The sequence below is a fragment of the Colobus angolensis genome, unplaced genomic scaffold (genome assembly GCF_000951035.1).
Source record: "Colobus angolensis palliatus isolate OR3802 unplaced genomic scaffold, Cang.pa_1.0 Scaffold16, whole genome shotgun sequence".
In the NCBI taxonomy this organism is placed as follows: domain Eukaryota; kingdom Metazoa; phylum Chordata; class Mammalia; order Primates; family Cercopithecidae; genus Colobus; species Colobus angolensis.
In genome coordinates this window covers 6,275,013-6,292,257 of record NW_012114710.1, presented here as the reverse complement: position 1 = coordinate 6,292,257, position 17,245 = coordinate 6,275,013, and the positions used below count along the sequence as shown (strand labels likewise).

Here is a 17,245-nt window from a genome sequence, read left to right as displayed (position 1 = left end):
GTCCCCCTTTGTCCACCTCAAGCGCTTGTATGGATTTTGGTGAAAACACGGTACTGATCTGAAAGAAGAAAAAAAAAATTTACTTTTTCTTCCCAATCTTTCTCCACTATATTGAGCAATTTTCTGGTATGTTTCTACTTGCTTTTCTTACACTCTCTTCCTGGTGACAAAGACTGATTTCTCAAAAGCAAACTAATATTTGAAATAAACCCACACATTTGGTTTTAGAATACTAGTAGAAAGATTGAGCATGCATTTTATGAGGCATGCCAGATTCGGAATTATGCAAAACAATTCTTCATTGCATACATATAAAAGTATAAATACACCCTAAACCCATCATTTTTCCTGTTCTCTAAAGTAACATTCTTATTTCTTTGAGTTCTTTTCAATTTTTGAAAAGATTAAGACATTCTTAGTCACACTAACTTTCTTAAATTAGGACAATTTTCTGATGCTTTCGTGTACTTATAAAAATATGTGCATGAGTCTTCTGAAACTTAAACCCACTTACTTTGTGGAGCCCCCTATTATTAGCAAAAGCAATTTATATATGCCAAAACAAGCCGTTTTATATAGAAATTCCACTAAGTAGTAAGGAGAGAAGAGACTGTTATTACATTTAATACTTTCTTTACATTATTTCCTATGTTTTTAAAATCTAGAATTACTTCTTTTTTCAATTAAAATTGGACTAAATTGGATTTTAGAAAATCCAATTATTTTAAGAGATTAGACAATGGAGACTACTTACTAATGGCAGAACAAGAAGCAGTTCTACCAGAAATAGAAGCCAGTTTTTATTCCATATTGTGCTAATGTTTCTAACACAACCCACATTTTTTGGAAATAAATTCTGAAAATTAAAACAGAAGTATTAGAACCCACTTGAACTGTAGCAGCTATTTATACTGGTGTGACTCAAAGTGTGGGTCGAAGACTGATGCTGGTCCTCAAAGTGTTACTTGTTCATATTGAGATAGGAAAAAAACTTGAGTTGTTTAGAAACTTTTATAGCAATTTGATATTGCTACAACCTCCAAGCACACAATTTAGTAATCAATTTTTATACTTTTCAACAAAATTATCAATCTGGCAGGAACTGGAAATGTAAAAATCTTATCCTGTACCACAGAGAGTCTGAGAAGCACTGCTCTGGAGAACATTTGTGATGCTCTGGAAGAGTTTCAGATGGAAAAGGAAATGGATAAGAAACAACTTTCTCATGGGAAAAAAACAGGAGGAAAGAAGGGAGGGAAGGGAGGAAGGAAGCAAGGGAGGGAGGAAGGAAGGAAGGAAGAAAGGAAGGAGGAAGGAAGGGAGGGAGGGAGGGAGGATGGAGGGAGGGACTTAAACTACTCAGCAACAGACACAAATGAACAGAGTAGAAGACTGGAAATGTATGTCCCATGTGATGGAAAGCTTATTTTCCCCTTGGTAGTGCTCTCATTGATTGTGAATTCTCTGTTTAAGTCAGTCTCCTTCTAGCCTCAGGTTACAGAACCCAACTCAACATAGCATAAACAAAATGAGATAACCCATTGACTTACAAAAAGTGGAGACTCTTGGTGTAAAGTTTGTCACAGGGATTCTAAGGATTTGGGGTCATTAATATTATTTTTTCATTTATGCTGTCCCACTCCTTCTCCTACCCCTCTCCCCCATCATTTCTCTGTCAGGATTGTCCTATACTGTTTTGCTGTAGAAGGGATTCTACCATGTAGTGGGGAAGAGGGAATAGCTTTTGATGGTTCATGGCTTATGTCATCTTACCTTAGCCACTTCAGAGGCAAGGGTGAGCCTAAGAGAGCAGACATAAAATATCCAAGGAGTACTCTAACAGCCCCATTTGTGCAGTGCGCTCAATTTTGTACCGTTTCTCACAGTCAAAGAGAGAGGAGAATACATCTATGCACATGTCTGTGGCCAGGGTGGCTTAGATTGGGGTAGGGTGCAAATGGAGAACTATGATCCACAGTCCCACTGGAATAACATTGTTAAGGGCAAGTTCCCCAGCGACAGGGAGATGATGTTATAGAATAATGGAAGAAAGGCTGAGCAGAACGAGCATGGAATCCAACAAATATGAGAAGTAGCAGGTGATGGAAGACATAAGAAAAAAATCAATCAGTAAAATGAAAAGGGAAGAAGTGCTCACCCCCAGCAGCTTGAGAAAAATAGATGATATGTTTTGCCAATTCCGTTTTCTCTCTCATAATGAGGTACTGTGTTTATGTATGAAAATAGTCTGACCCTAATTTGCCCCAGAATTAGAGAGGTTCAGAGTCTTGCTTGTGGGACCTCCTATAGACTGGACTCCTATAGACTTCTGATAGAAGGGTGTGTGACGATCACTATACCCTCTGTAAGACAGGCTTCAAGCCAACTGGTGCCAAATGCTCTCTGATACAAGTCTCCATAGCCCTCTATATATTTAGGCTCTGACCCACTCAGGATTCTAGGAATAATTGTGGTCTTAAGCAGAAGGGATTTGAAGAGCTCTCATCTGTGTTCACACAGTTCTATTCTAGAACTCAACACCATGTTGCACTATGTTGACAGCCTTACCTTACCTATCATCTTGCTTCTGACAACTGAGTATCTTGATTATAGGAACCAGTCTCCACTTCTACCCTGGTTATGGCTTTCTCAGCTCATTGCACAGTTCAAACCGCTATTTAATAACCCATACAATATCCTTGTTCCTCTAGAAGTAAGGCTTGTGTTTGTGCTAGGCCCTAGTGTTCAGATATGGACTCAGTACTCTGGTGACTGAAACAATTGGCTCCTGTCTATTGGACTATCAGAATAACATCTGTTCCTGATATCCCTTTGGTTGCATCTATTACCTCACCACATTCTTCTAGGTTAAATTCACCCAGTTCATAGAGCTCAATTCAGTTTAGTTGGTATCTGCAGCACCTGATCTATTGCAGGAGGCACATCTATTTCTAGGTTAGTGTTTTCTACAATCTTTTCTGTCTCTTTGCTGTTAACGTGATTTGTATATGATAAATTACAAATATAATTCATGGAATTAAGAACAACTCAAAAATATTTGCAAGGTTAGATATTTGATCATTCTTCTAATCTCCCAATTCTGCATCTGTTGATTTTCACTGATGCCATTCTGTTTAGTGTGCCAGAACCTGCTCAACACATTTGACCTGTTGGTAATGGAAGCATAATCTGCTCAAATTATCTTTATGAATTCAGAGATTATAATATTACTTTGTAAAATGGAGAACACAATGATGGCTGAGCATATTTGTTACTTGCTAGTCTGCCAATAAACCAATGGGTGTGTCTACTTCCATCAGAGTAGCTCAGCATATTGTTTATTGGGTTAGATTATCCTGCCTCAAATACTGTTGTAAATGTCTTTGTAAGACCCAATTAACTCTTTTAGGCTATTAACAGGTGTAGCATTGTTTAGCAGACTATTTTGCCAACCGAAAAAAAATTATTCTGCACTGGTAATATTCAGACTGATGGGCTAAGAAGAGAAAACTCAGTAAAACATGAGTTAAGACTCAGAATTTAAAGATTCATAATTAGTTTCACGGTGTATAGGAATTTTAGTTTTGAAGCAGAGGAAGCTAAAAATAAACTTAAATATAATCAGGAAATGCAAAGGAGGAGTTTAAAACAGTGGGTTTTTAGTAAGAAGTCATAATCCTTTGTTCTTATTTATATATTGAAGTGATACTGGTCATTAAAGAAATACAAATCAAAACCACAATGAGATACCATCTCATGCCAGTTAGAATGGCGATCATTAAATGTCAGGAAACAAAAGATGCTGGAGAGGATTTGGAGAAATAGGAATGTTTTTACACTGTTGGTGGGAGTGTAAATTAGTTCAACCATTATGGAAGACAGTGTGCGATTCCTCAAGGATCTAGAACCAGAAATATCATTTGGCCCAGCAATCTGATTACTGGGTACATACCCAAAGGATTATAAATCATTCTACTATAAAGACATATGCACACATATGTTTACTGCAGCACTGTTCACAATAGCAAAGAATTGAAACCAACCCAAATGCCCATCAGTGATAGACTGGATAAATAAATGAGGCACATATACACCATGGAATACAATGCAGCCATTAAAGAGGATGAGTTCATGTCCTTTGTAGGGACATGGATGAAGCTGGAAATCAGCATTCTCAGCAAACCAACACAGGAACAGAAAATCAAACACCACATGTTCTCACTCATAAGTGGGAGTTGAACAAGGAGAACACATGGACACAGGGAGGGAAACATCATACACCAAGACCTGATGGGGGATGGGGGACTAGGGGAGGGATAGTGTTAGGAGAAATACCTAATGTAGACGATGGGTTGATGAGTGCAGCAAACCACCATGGCATGTGTATACCTATGTAACAGACCTGCAAGTTCTGCACGTGTATCCCAGAACTTAAAGTATAATATGATAAATAAATAAACTGAAGTGATAAAGACAGCTAATCTGCAGAAAAACACTTCAAAGAGAGACAACTAAGAATATTAACCTGAATGCAAAATTGTTTTGAGATCGTACTCTAGAATTGAGAGTTGGCATATAAAAGGGGAGTACTAGGAGGATTCTAAATTCCCAGAAGATGTCAGACTGCATATCCCAAATATTTTTTATTTTCCTGATCAATAAACATATTTCTTAGGAGTTTGGATCATCAGAACTTGGAGTGCCCAATACAGAAGAATAAAGTCAAAACAACTTCAGCTGCCCCTAAGGATTGCAAATGAATGGAGTTAGATTGTGTATGTTGTGGCTTTTTGCAAAATTGAGAGTCTTGTCCAAACTGACATATCAAATGCAATTTATACCAAATAGGTGTATAGGAAGTTAAATAATAAGAACAAAATAACTATGAAACTTACCTTTTATGCTTCACGCCTCTTATGTTTCCTGATTTCTTCTCTTTTTAATCACAATGTTTATTTTATTTTTCCCATTATGGATGAAACCTAATGATTAGAGAAAACAAAGATATGAAAAATTATATAGACAGAAGAGCAAACCCACCAGAAGCCCTAGCATCCGTAAGCAATGTGGCCCACTGTTGGCTATTGCTGCTCATTTCTTCTGAGCTTTTAAAAATACATGTTCTCATCATAGTATATATGCCCTGATATGGTTTGGCTATGTCCCCACTCAAATCTCATCTTGAATTGTAATCCTCATAATCCCGATGTGTCGTGGGAGGTCATTGAATCATGGTGATGGTTTCCCCTATGCTGTTCTCATGATAGTGAGTGAGCTCTCGTGAGATCTGATGGTTTTAGAAATGTCTGGCATTTCCCCTGCTGGCACTCATTCTTTATCCTGTTGCCCTGTGAAGAGGTTCCTTCTGCCATGACTGCAAGTTTCCTGAGGTCTCCCCGGCCATGTGGAACTGTGAGTCAATTAAATCTCTTTTCTTTATAAATTACCTAGTCTCAGGTATTTCTCTGTAGCAATGTGAAAAAGGACTAATTCATACTATTTTTAATCTGGCTTAATATTGACATAGCTTTTAAACATAGCTTTACCAAGTTATTGACAACCCTTTAGATACATTTTAATGATTTTACAATGATACATAATTTAATCAGGTATTCATCTAATGAGCATTTAGTTTGTTTTCACTCTTTTCAGTATTGTCAGTCAGGCTGGGATTAACATATTTGTTCTTTACTTTTCTTTGGCATCTACTGAGAATGCATTCTTGTATAACAACCCTCTGATTCTCTTTCAACAGGAATATGTTTACTATGTAACTAGCATTCATCTTTCCATTTAGTTTTTTTTTTTTTAATTTGATAGCATCACTAAAATAGAGTTTCCTGCTGTAAATATAAGTAGCAGCAGGAAAATGTTGCATGCTATCAGATGTACACAAGGCTTATCTATGGATTAGTATTCTTTTTAAAATTCTGTATTACTAAAAAATGGATATATATATCATGGTGAGAAATGAATTCCACTAGAATTCACCCATGTAAGCCTTCTGCAACAGTGTTTTACTACCCACTACTAACAATGTAGCACAAAAACAGCTGAATAAAGGAATATTTGAGGCTGCAAACACTATAGTATTTTATAAACCTTGACTTTTATTAAGGAACAAGTAGAACTAATGTCATGCAGATTATTCTAAACTGCTGTGTTGTATGATATATTCCAAGTAATTTCATTTTCAATAATGGATTAGGGCTGTTCATTCTTTTGGAAATTCAAAATAAATCTCATTATGAAGCTGCAAACCATTCTGAGGAAAACAAATATAAAAAAAAGGTGAACTTTTATGTCCTTTTCAAGTCTGAACTGCTATGAAAACACTACAATTAGGAAAATAACATGTTTTGATGACCAAAATGTTTGCAATGGTGCTATTAAAAATTTCTAAGCTCTCTAATCCTGACTCTAATACATTTTCAAGTTTTGTTGGTTTTTACCTCAGAATCCTTTGCATATATCTATTCTTTTCTGTCTATCATTCCTAGACTTCCAAACTGTTACTGATCAAAATCCCTTATTAGCTGTTGCTTTTTAGCATGCAATCCAGATATAGGTATATAGATTTATCAATTATACAAATGCACCACTGTATTAACATTTACCCATTGTAAAATTATAAAAATGTTTAACAGTAAATATAAATACAAATAGAAGTTCAAATATTTCTTCTTGCCCCTTCAGTGACTGGCCTTGTGTGCCACTTGGATTATAGTCCCCATTCTGCGAACTGACCTGGATTGTAGTAATAACTTGCAAACTGTTCTGTTGCCCCCCTTTTCACCCTTTTTCTATCTGATATGGTTTGGCTGTATGTCCCCACCAAAATCTCATGTTGAATTATAATTCCCAATGTTGGACGAGAAACCTAGGGGGAGGTGATTGGATCATGGGGGTGGATTTCCCCCTTGCTGTTCTTGTGATAGTGAGTGAGTTTTCATAAGATCTGGTTGTTTCAAATTGTGTAGCACTTCCCTCTTCACTCTCTCTCTTTCTCCTGCTCCTGTCATATAAGATGTGTTTGCTTCCTGTTTCCCTTCTACCATAATTGTAAGTTTCCTGGGGCCTCTCCAGCCGTGCATCCTGTATAGCCTGCAAAACCTCGAGTCAATTAAATCTGTTTTCTTTATAAAGTATGCAGTCTCAAGTAGTTCTTTATAGCAATGCGAGAATGGACCAATACTGAAAATTGGTAAGAGAGAAGTGGGGCATTGCTATAAACATAACTGAAAATGTGCAAACAACTTTGGAGCTGGGTAACAGGCAGAGGTTGGAACTGTTTGGAGGGCTCAGAAGAAGACAGGAAGATGAGGGAAAGTGAGACTTCCTAGAACTTGTTAAATGGTTGTTACCAAAATGTCCATAGTGATATGGACAGTGAAGTTCAGGCTGAGGTGGTTTCAGATGGAGATGGGAACTGGAGTAAAGGTCATTCTTGCTATACTTTAGCCAAGTTACTGGCAGCAGTGTGCCCCTTTCTAAGGATCTGCGAAACTCTGAATTTGAGAGAGATGATTTGGGATATCTGACAGAAGAAATTTCTAAGCAGCAAAGCATTCAAGATGTGACCTGGCTGCTTCTAACAGCATATGCTCATATATGAGAACAAAGAGATTATCTGAAACTGAAATTCATATTTAAAAGGGAAGCAGAGCATAAAAGTTTAGAAAATTCTCAGCCCATCCCTGTGGTAGAAAAGAAGAACCCATTTTCTGGAGAGGAATTCAACACTGCATGAATTTGCATAAGTACAGAGGCGCTGAATGTTAATAGGCAACACAATGGAGAAAATGCCTCTAGGGCATTTCAGAGTGACCTTTGCGGCAGCCCCTCCCATCATAGGCCTGGAGGCCTAGGAGGGAAAAATCATGGACCAGGCCTAGGACCCTGCTGCTCTGTGCAGCCTCAGGACATGGAGCCCTGCATCACGGCCACAGCTGCTCCAGCTCTAGCCACGGCTAAAAGGGACCAAGGTACAGCTCTAGTTGTTACTTCAGAGGGTGTAAACCCTAAGCCTTGGCAGCTTCCACATGGTGCTGAGCCTACAGGTGTGCAAAAGGCAAGCACTGAGGGTTGGGAGCTTCTGTCTAGATTTCAGAAGATGAATGGAAATACTTGGATATCCAGTCAGAAGTCTGATGCAGGGGTAGAACCCTCATGGAGAATCTCTACTAGGGCAATGCAGAGAGGAAATATGTGGTTGGAGCCTCCACAGAGAGTCCCCACTGGGGCACTGCCTACTGGGGTTGTGAGAAGAGGGCCATCATCCTCCAGACCCCAGAATGGTAGATTCATTGACAACTTCCACTTTGTAACTGTAAAAGCCACAGGTACTCAATGCCAGCCCATGAAAGCAGCCACAGGGGCTGGACCCTGCAGAACCACAGGGCTGAAACTGTCTAAGGCCTTTGGAGGTCACCCCTCACATCAGTGTGGCCTGGATGTGAGATATGGATTCAAAGGAGATTATTTGGGAGCTTTAAGATTTAATGACTGCCCTGCTGAAGTTCAAACTTGCATGGGACCTGTAGCCCTTTTTGTGTTGGCCAGTTTCTCCTTTTTGGAATAGCAGTATTTAGCCAGTGCCTGTACCCCCACTGTATCTTGGAAGTAACTAATTTGTTTTTGATTTTACAGGCTCAGAGGTAGAAGGGACTGTCCTTGTCTCAGATGAGACTTTGGACCTGGACATTTGAGTTAACACTGAAATGAATTAAGACTTGGGGGACTGTTAGAAGGGATGATAGACTTTTGCAGTGTGAGAAGGACATGAGATTTGGGAGGCATAGGGGAGGAATGATATGATTTGGCTTTGTGTCTCCACCCAAATCTCATGTTGAATTTCTTTTCTTTTTTTGAGACAGAGTCTCGCTCTGTCGCCCAGGCTGGAGTGCAGTGGCCTGATCTCAGCTCACTGCAAGCTCTGCCTCCTGAGTTTATGCCAGTCTCCTGCCCCAGTCTCCCAAGTAGCTGGGACTACAGGTGCCCGCCACCTCACCTGACTAGTTTTTTGTATTTTTTTTAGTAGAGACAGTGTTTCACCATGTTAGCCAGGATGGTCTCGATCTCCTGACCTTGTGATCCACCTGTCTCAGCCTCCCAAAGTGCTGGGATTACAGGCTTGGGCCACTGTACCTGGCCTCATGTTGAATTTCTAATCCCCGGTGTTGGGGAGGGACCTGGTGGGACGTGATTGGGTCACGGTGGGGGCTTATGTCCTTCTTGCCGTTCTTGCGATAGTGAGTAAGTTCTCACAAGATCTGGTTCTTTGAAAGTGTGTAGCACTTCTCCATTCACTCTCTCTCTCTTCCTCCTGTTTCCACCATGTAAGAGGTGTCCGTTTCCCTTTTGCCTTCTGCCATGATTGTAAGTTTCCTGAGTCCTTCCCATCCATGCTTCCTGTACAGTCTGTGGAATCTTGAATCGATTAAACTTCTTTTCTTTATAAATTACCCAGTCTTCAGTAGTTCTTTATAGCAATGTGAGAACAGACTAATACGTTGTCCAACCAAGAACCTGTCAGTGGCCTGTTTAAAGTGCAAATATAACCATGTTATTCACCTTTTAAGAAGTATTCTATAATTACAAATTGACAGAAAGGTAAAGTAGAAACTTCTTAGGTTATCATATGAGGCCTTTTATTGTCTAGTTCCATTCTCTCATTATTGATCTATGTTCTAACTAAAAAATCTACTCGGTTTTCTGAAATTTAATGACATTCTCTTCATACTTTTAATTTTTATTACAAACGGTGTTTCTTTTAACCAGAATGTTCTTCCTTTGCCTGTCTCCTCTACTCCTGTTTAGAGATTTAGCTCAGCAATTTAACGTTTGAGATTTAGCTTGGCAATTTTATCTTCTATGATATATTTCCTGACACCTTTTGCCAATTCTCTATTTCCCTCATAACAACTATTTTATCATTAAAATTATTTACATGCTGTGTGAGTCTACCTCTAAGTTGAGATTCTAGAGACAAGTAATCTGACAGATACATCTTTGTATCTATTGCAACCTCATACATCTATGAGAGTTAGAATAATGCCTGGAACATAGCAATAAATGTTTGTGGAATGAATGAATGAATAGGAGCCCACATCAAAATTACTGGAGAAGACTTAACATATTCTACCTGGTGGCAAATATTACTTTGCAAACACATTCATTTAGTTATGAAGATATGATTTATCGAAGATCAAATATTTAGTGTCTAGAATGAAATACTGAGTTTAAAATAACTTTTAAAAATGAGTGACAGAGCTCGTAAAAGCACCCAATGTTTGGAGTGTTTATACCAATGCCTCTCCTGGTTAGCAAACCTGGCTACTACTTAAAGGACAACTGGATTAGGAAGAATATTTACATTGAGCATTGACATGTGACAACTATATAAAGTCAAGATTTTCAGTTAACTACTAATGTTAGCAGTTGCTCTTTAATAGTCTTCAGCATCTTTACAAGGTTAAGTTCTATTTCTGTTTCATTTAAACTTTTGAAAACTTATGAATTACTGTTAAATTTTTAGGAAACTCTCATTTAGCATTTGTTAATATGATCATTTTTCCTTTAAGTTATGGTGTAATAAGTTATATTGATTTATTAACTGATATTGAACCATCTGCATTCCTGTACCATACCTTTCTTGGTAAAGGACATTATTCTTATAGTCATGTATTATATTTGCTAACATTTCATCTTGATGTTTTGCATTTGCCTTCTTAAGAGTAATAGGTTTATATTGTTGATTAGTCATGTAATTTCTTATTTTGTTTTAGAAATAAGTATTGAATCAAACTTACCTCAAAGATTGAATTTAGGAAGGGAATTCTAGCATTTCTATCAAGTCAGGGCTCATGATAACTAACATTCATCAAGTGCCTACTTTGTGCCAATTACAGTTAAGTGCTTCATGTATTAGTTCATTTAAACCCTACAGTATCCCATCAACCAGAAATTATTATTATCCCCATCTTGGGTCAGATGAATTGAGACACAGAAATGTAAAGTATCCAGGGTCACATAGAAGGTATATTGCAGAGTCAGGATTTGAACTCAGGCATTCTGGCTGCAGAGCCTACATTCTTTACCAAAATGCATTCTTTTTCCCATCATGTTGCAGAGAAAAACACAAATATCAGGAATTATTTGTCCAAAGAATCTGACATAATCATTGTAAATTGACCTATGACTACTTAAATAATGTAGAATTTATAAGAGCAATACCCTAAATACATACTATCAATTGATAACATAGATTGGAGACTAACTGTATTTAACTATTTAAAAACTTAGCTAAAAATATTACCAAAGTAATAACACTGTTTTTTTTTTCATTGTTTCAGCAATCTTGACACAGAAGAACTATGTGGTAAGTGTTTCTTTAAGATCAGTCAAACCCATTACTTGTTTAAGAAGCAAAAAGAGTATTGTTTGATATACATCAACCTTGAAATTAACGTTGGAGTTCTAGAAAAAGAAAAATTAATTGAGATCTCAAGGCATTTATCTTTATCCATGAATTTTGCTCAAAATATCCATGTATTTCACTCCAGAAACAGTCGGACCTCATTAGTTTGTACATAGAAGAAGATTTGTTATTACGATCAGCACATTAGTTTCACAAGAGCAAATTCTCCACAAGTTTGAATATATTTTTAAATTGGTGTTTAACACAACTTCATTACTCTCTGCACAAGCCTTTTGTCACTATTTCACAAAGCTGTCTTCTTGAAATGTAAAAATAACTTTGTCTCATACCTGCCTAAATCATTCTGGAGTTTTAAATGTCACTTGCAAAACAAGTGATTCAATGGGGACAGATAAATCTTTGCAAATGTCTGGTTTAATAGCCTCTCCATTTATTTTATTCATCTTTATGGTTGGAACAATAGTTAAAGATTAGAAATATGGAAAGGTAACATTTTTATATTTTACTATTTTATGAAAAAATGGAACATTATGAGACTATTCAATTTGAAACAGCTATATTTCTCTGAATACTGGAAGGTTTAATGTTTTATGTTTTAAGATAAATGTTTAAGATAATACTTTTATCCAAGTTTGATCTTATTGTCTAGGCTGCTCAAAACATTTTTGGTAGTTAGAGTTGAGTTTTCTCTGATAACTCCTCATTGAAACTACCAGCACTTCCTGAATATCTTATAATTCTTACAGTTTTAGAGTTTACCAAAATCATCAAAAAGGCCATTTTCTTATATTCATGAGTGGTTATTTTCCATTTCATCAAAGTGGTAGAGCAACATCAAAAGATGTTATATAATAACAAAATATCAGAATACAGGGTTTCAAGGCAATAACTGAACAAAATGAGTGTAATATCCAACCATGACCTTTCAGATTTTCCAATGATTATAAAAAAATTCATGCTTCTTATCCTAGCATAGTGTCCATCTCATGTTCAGGGAGGAAAATCCAACTGAAATTCAAAATACGTTTATGGAGGAGCAAGGTACTCTGGTACCAAAGGAGGTCATGCTTTTGTTAGTTATGAAATACCAACAGGGAAAATTGTGCCATTCTTTCAGACACAGTCAGATGGTAGCATTGTGCACACATGGTTAAGTACCTGAAAGTGCCCATATGGACCATTGCCATGAGGCTTTATCATGAATAGCAGTCACTGTAAAGGCCAAGTTATGGTCCACTCTCATCTATGTGCACACAGTCCTGATCAGTGAAGTGAAAAGATAAAATGGAAAACACGAGATTATCTTGCTAATTTCATTAAGGTGGCAGACCCATTTCCCTAAAATGTCTAGCTATGTCAGACCAAAGTAATTATTTCCTCAAATCATTCATTTGTGTCTATTCTTTGTTTTTCACTTAACTTTGCCTGGGTGGGCCACAGCTGATGACAAAGCAAACTGTTATAAGGGCTTTTAAGATAAAAACACTAAGTGGTTCTTCTTTAATTGCTATGTTGCCTGCCTATTTTCATTAAGGAATATTGTGTTATCATCTATTTTCCCTTAAAAGTACTTCAAATTTTAAAGTATGATAGCATAGCTCCACTTACTCTTCTCCTGAAAAAAATATTTTAAAACTATGCCTTTTTTCTATAATAGGGGAACTGGATTAGGTGCCTATCCTGTATTTATGGAAAAAGCTTTGACTATGATTTTCCCCCCATAGTTTTAGTTAGGGAATAGGTATGTGGGGCTTTAATTCAACAGGAATTTTTCTGTGTTTTTTAAATCCAGTGATTGTATTCACAGTCGTGTGTTATAATCCTCCCCCTCTCTGTTCAAGAATATGCATTTTAATCTCCAGAGTGTCATTTCATTTCTCATTATTTTCTGAATATAAAGTAAATATTTAAGTTGGATTCTAATCAAAGCCAAATGCTTCAGTGTTAGCAAGTGAAATATGTCAATTCACACCCGGCACAAATTCCCCCTTGTGCGTGGGAGGGGCAGAACTTGATTGGCATGAAAAGTAGATTTCATATGTTCTTTCCTAGAACCCAATTAAAAGTTGCAGGTATGTAAAACTTTAATTCTGAGGCTTTTACTTAATTTGTCAGTTACTAAGTTAAGGACCTAGAATTTAAAATATTTATTTTGAAAAAAATGTCTTTGTAATTTTAATTGTGAAAGTAATACATAACTACTATTTTTAAAATTTAACAGAATTATGGAGGCGTATAAGCTAATATGTCAATCTTCTCTGCCACTCATTGTCGTCCCCAATACTGAAGTCTACTATTACTTGGAACATATTCTTCCAGACATTATTATGTGTATATTGACATTGATATATATGTGTATGTGTTGTTGTTTTCTTCCAACAGTGATTATACTATATGATTAGTACAATTGCATCCCCTTCTCCTTCATTTTATTTAAAGGCTGAGTAGTGTCTCATGTTCCTTAAATTTTTTCAATCAAATTCCTTTTAATGGATTTTCAATTTGAATACAACTTTCTATGGGAAAAACAGGATTGAAGTAAATATTCTCATATACATTATTCTCACACTCATGTTCAAGTAATTCTGGTTAGTAGATTCCCAAACATGTAATGCCTCAATCAAGGTTTCTCTAAGGTGCACACCCACCAGCAGTTTATAGAAGTGCCAAAATTATCCACTCTTCACATACAATTGTGAAGGCCTTCCTAAATGCATTTTTTTTGCCATATCTTATCACTATCAGTCAATACATAACTCAATTTTAATTAGGCAATTGTGTTTGAACTCTGGCATTAAAGCTTTTATTTTGTATTTCTACCATAATTAGCTCCAATCTAAAGCATTCAGGAGTGTAATTACTACCTTTCCTGGCCCTACCCTGTTTATGACTGTTTTCATAACCTTACTCATTTTTACTGAACCGTTTTGCAGATCTTGAAGTTGGTAGTTAAGAATAGGTAGTTGAAATATTTATAAATGGGTGAAGAATAATTGCAATGAATGTGCTTGATCTGAAAGCATATCTGTAAGAAAGCATATCTGTGAGCAAGGTTGAATATATTTAATAGCATAATTTCTCATCTAGCTGGCTGTTATGTATCAAATATTAAACTATTTTAAAAGTTATATGAAGTCTATAAATAAGATGGATTAAAAACTGAGGGTATGGGAAACTCCAGAATAAAAGCTTATTCCCTTCATACCCAAGGTTCCTTTCAGTAGCTGTGCACTAAGCACCCAGGCTGCAGAGCAGCACCAGCTTGCATTGGCAGAGCCCGGATAGTGCTGAGAGACCTGTGCCAGCAAGTCTGGGTGCTAGGAAATCAGAAGGCTCTATGCGCTCCTCCAGACTGCTGTGTCCTCCTCCAGTGGCACATGTCACTGATGATCGAGATATGAGAGTTTGAGTGTCGCTTATCTGCATCCCCTCAAAATAGCCCACATTTCTAGATCTGACTGACCTCCCTATTCGGAACATGTGGGTTTTAACACTCTCTCTCGTCTCAATTATTTTCTTTTCTACCTAGTCAGTTACTAAGTTAAGGACCTAGAATTTCTAAGTTAAGGACTTGAGAAATTCTAACTACTTGAGAAGTTTAGATAAGACTCATCTGAACTCATGAGAATACTTTGTGAGACCAGTTTCTGCTGAGACTTTTGTGGCAGCTGTGGGTCCTTTGCTTCTGACAGAATTATTAAGCTAATCTGAAAACTCAACAACTTGAAAGACTAAGGTGCAGGATAGAAAAACAAAACAAAACTGTAGTTTGGTAATGCAACACCACTGATTAAGTATAGAAAGAAAGGGAGAAACTAATTTATTGTTAGCATTTTAGTAGAGAAGATGGTACATTGGATATCCATGAGAATATGGCCTGCTTTCTGACAGATAACAGGCTTACTACATCTGCTTATAAATTGTGCTCTACTTTTTCATCATACCTAATGTTCAGACACTACTTTTCAATGATACTTCACTTAAACTGATGAGGATTGGTTTTTAAATATTGCCATATGTGCAGTACAACTCTATTTTGCTCAAGTTCATGAAGCCCACATACAGGTTTCAACAAAATAGTTCTTTTCTCCAGGAAGTTATTATAGTTACCAAAGGAAAAGCATTTTAAAGAATCAGTATTTGTTCCAAATCATTCTTTCTAATGCCATGACTTAAGGACAATATTCATTTGCCCCACTCACACTTGCATTGTGATTCAAAAGAGAAACACGAGAAACTTGGAATAAAACTTTAGTCAAAGCTCAGCCACTTCCAAAGATGTCACTGTCCTTCCCTCCTGCCTGCCACATCTTGGAGTTTGCAGAGCTGCAAAATTCTGGACTCCACCCCTCGTTCCACTTCACAGCTTTGGCATGGCTCATAGTCCTAGCTGTGTGATGAAATCCCTCCTGGCAATTGATGCCTCCCTTCTCTCTTGATGGTGTCACCAACATTCCCAAATCATGCTTAGTGCATCCTTTCCTTTTCTGATAGGAAAATTTGAGGATATCACTCTCCTTTTCAAAATTGTTCCATGGCTTCCCATTGCCCATAGTGGTCTCAGATTTACTCTGCATCATAATCTCCTAGGGAACCTCACCCTCAACCCAAATATTGTGATTTACTAGATGAGACCTTCTCAGTTATCTTAATGTCTAACAAATACCCTAGAGTAGTGCTTCTCAAACTTAGGTTATGCCTACAAATCACCTGGGGGTCTTATTAAAATGCAGATTGTGATTCAACAGGACTGGAAGCGGGTCTAGGACACTAAGTTCTAACAAGGTCCCAGGTGAAACTAATGCTGCTGGTCCACAAAACAAACTGAACAGTGAGGTACAAGAGGATTCTGAATCAGGTGGTCAAAAACACTGACCTAGACTTGAGGATCAAAGAGCATCTGGCAAGGACTGTTTCCAACACATACAGCTTTGTCTCGCATCACTGATTTTTAGCATGTTTCCTTGCTGCCTCCCATTCTCAAATATGTTCCAGTCCTGTTCTTTATATCTTAGCAGTGCTGAACTACACATACTCCTGCAAACATGACAGGAAAACAGCTGCTTCCATGCCTTTCCTCCGAGTATCCAGCAAGTTCAGTCCTATTCATCTGTTAACTGAGCCATTGGTGGTGTTTCTCTTAAGAAGTCCTCTCTGACTCACCCAGGCAGACTTGGGCATTCTTTTGGACAGGACCTCGCTCTGTGGCCAGGCTGGAGTGCAGTGGCACAATCTCCGCTCACTGCAACCTCGGTCTCCCTGGTTCAAGCAATTCTCCTGCTTTATCCTCTATTTGGATTGCACCTTGTATCTGGGCTCTCAAACCATTGTCTTTAACAATGATTATGTGTACTGCAGTTGTTTCTTGGAATGCTTGGAATGTTTATCTCTCCTCTCTGACTGTAGGGCTTCTGTCTTTTCACCTTTGTATTCCAAGCTCCTACAATAGCACCTAGCACATAAAAGGCCCTAAGTAAAGGTATGTTAGGCCACAGAATGAGTAAGTGAACACTCACTATGATGAAATGGAGGGGAGTTATCTCTCTTTATCTATGTTGGATGTGTCTGGCTCTTTCATCTAACTTCCCTCTTTGAGTTTATTGGAGCCCCCTTGCCTTGACTGCCTGACCCATATCCCTCAGTGAGCAAGTTATAAAACAGCCTTAGTGACACTGAGCTGCACCACCTCAAAATAACCCTTACACTTAGATTTCCAACTTAAGCTCCTATCCATGACTTGAGTATGGTAATTCTCTTCCTTTTCAGTCATTTTGTTTACTATGTAGTGATTGTTCCTTTTTTCTA

At 37.5% G+C, this 17,245-nt stretch overlaps 1 protein-coding gene across 1 annotated transcript in view; it reads left to right on the top strand.

Annotated features, from left to right (window-relative positions):
• NECAB1 (N-terminal EF-hand calcium binding protein 1) overlaps positions 1-17,245 on the top strand; it is a 170,464-nt gene that overhangs the window by 69,815 nt on the left and 83,404 nt on the right. The window contains exon 4 of the mRNA XM_011937068.1: positions 11,355-11,380. Within this exon, the coding sequence (XP_011792458.1) occupies positions 11,355-11,380 (26 nt within the window). The remainder of the gene's footprint in view (positions 1-11,354; positions 11,381-17,245) is intronic.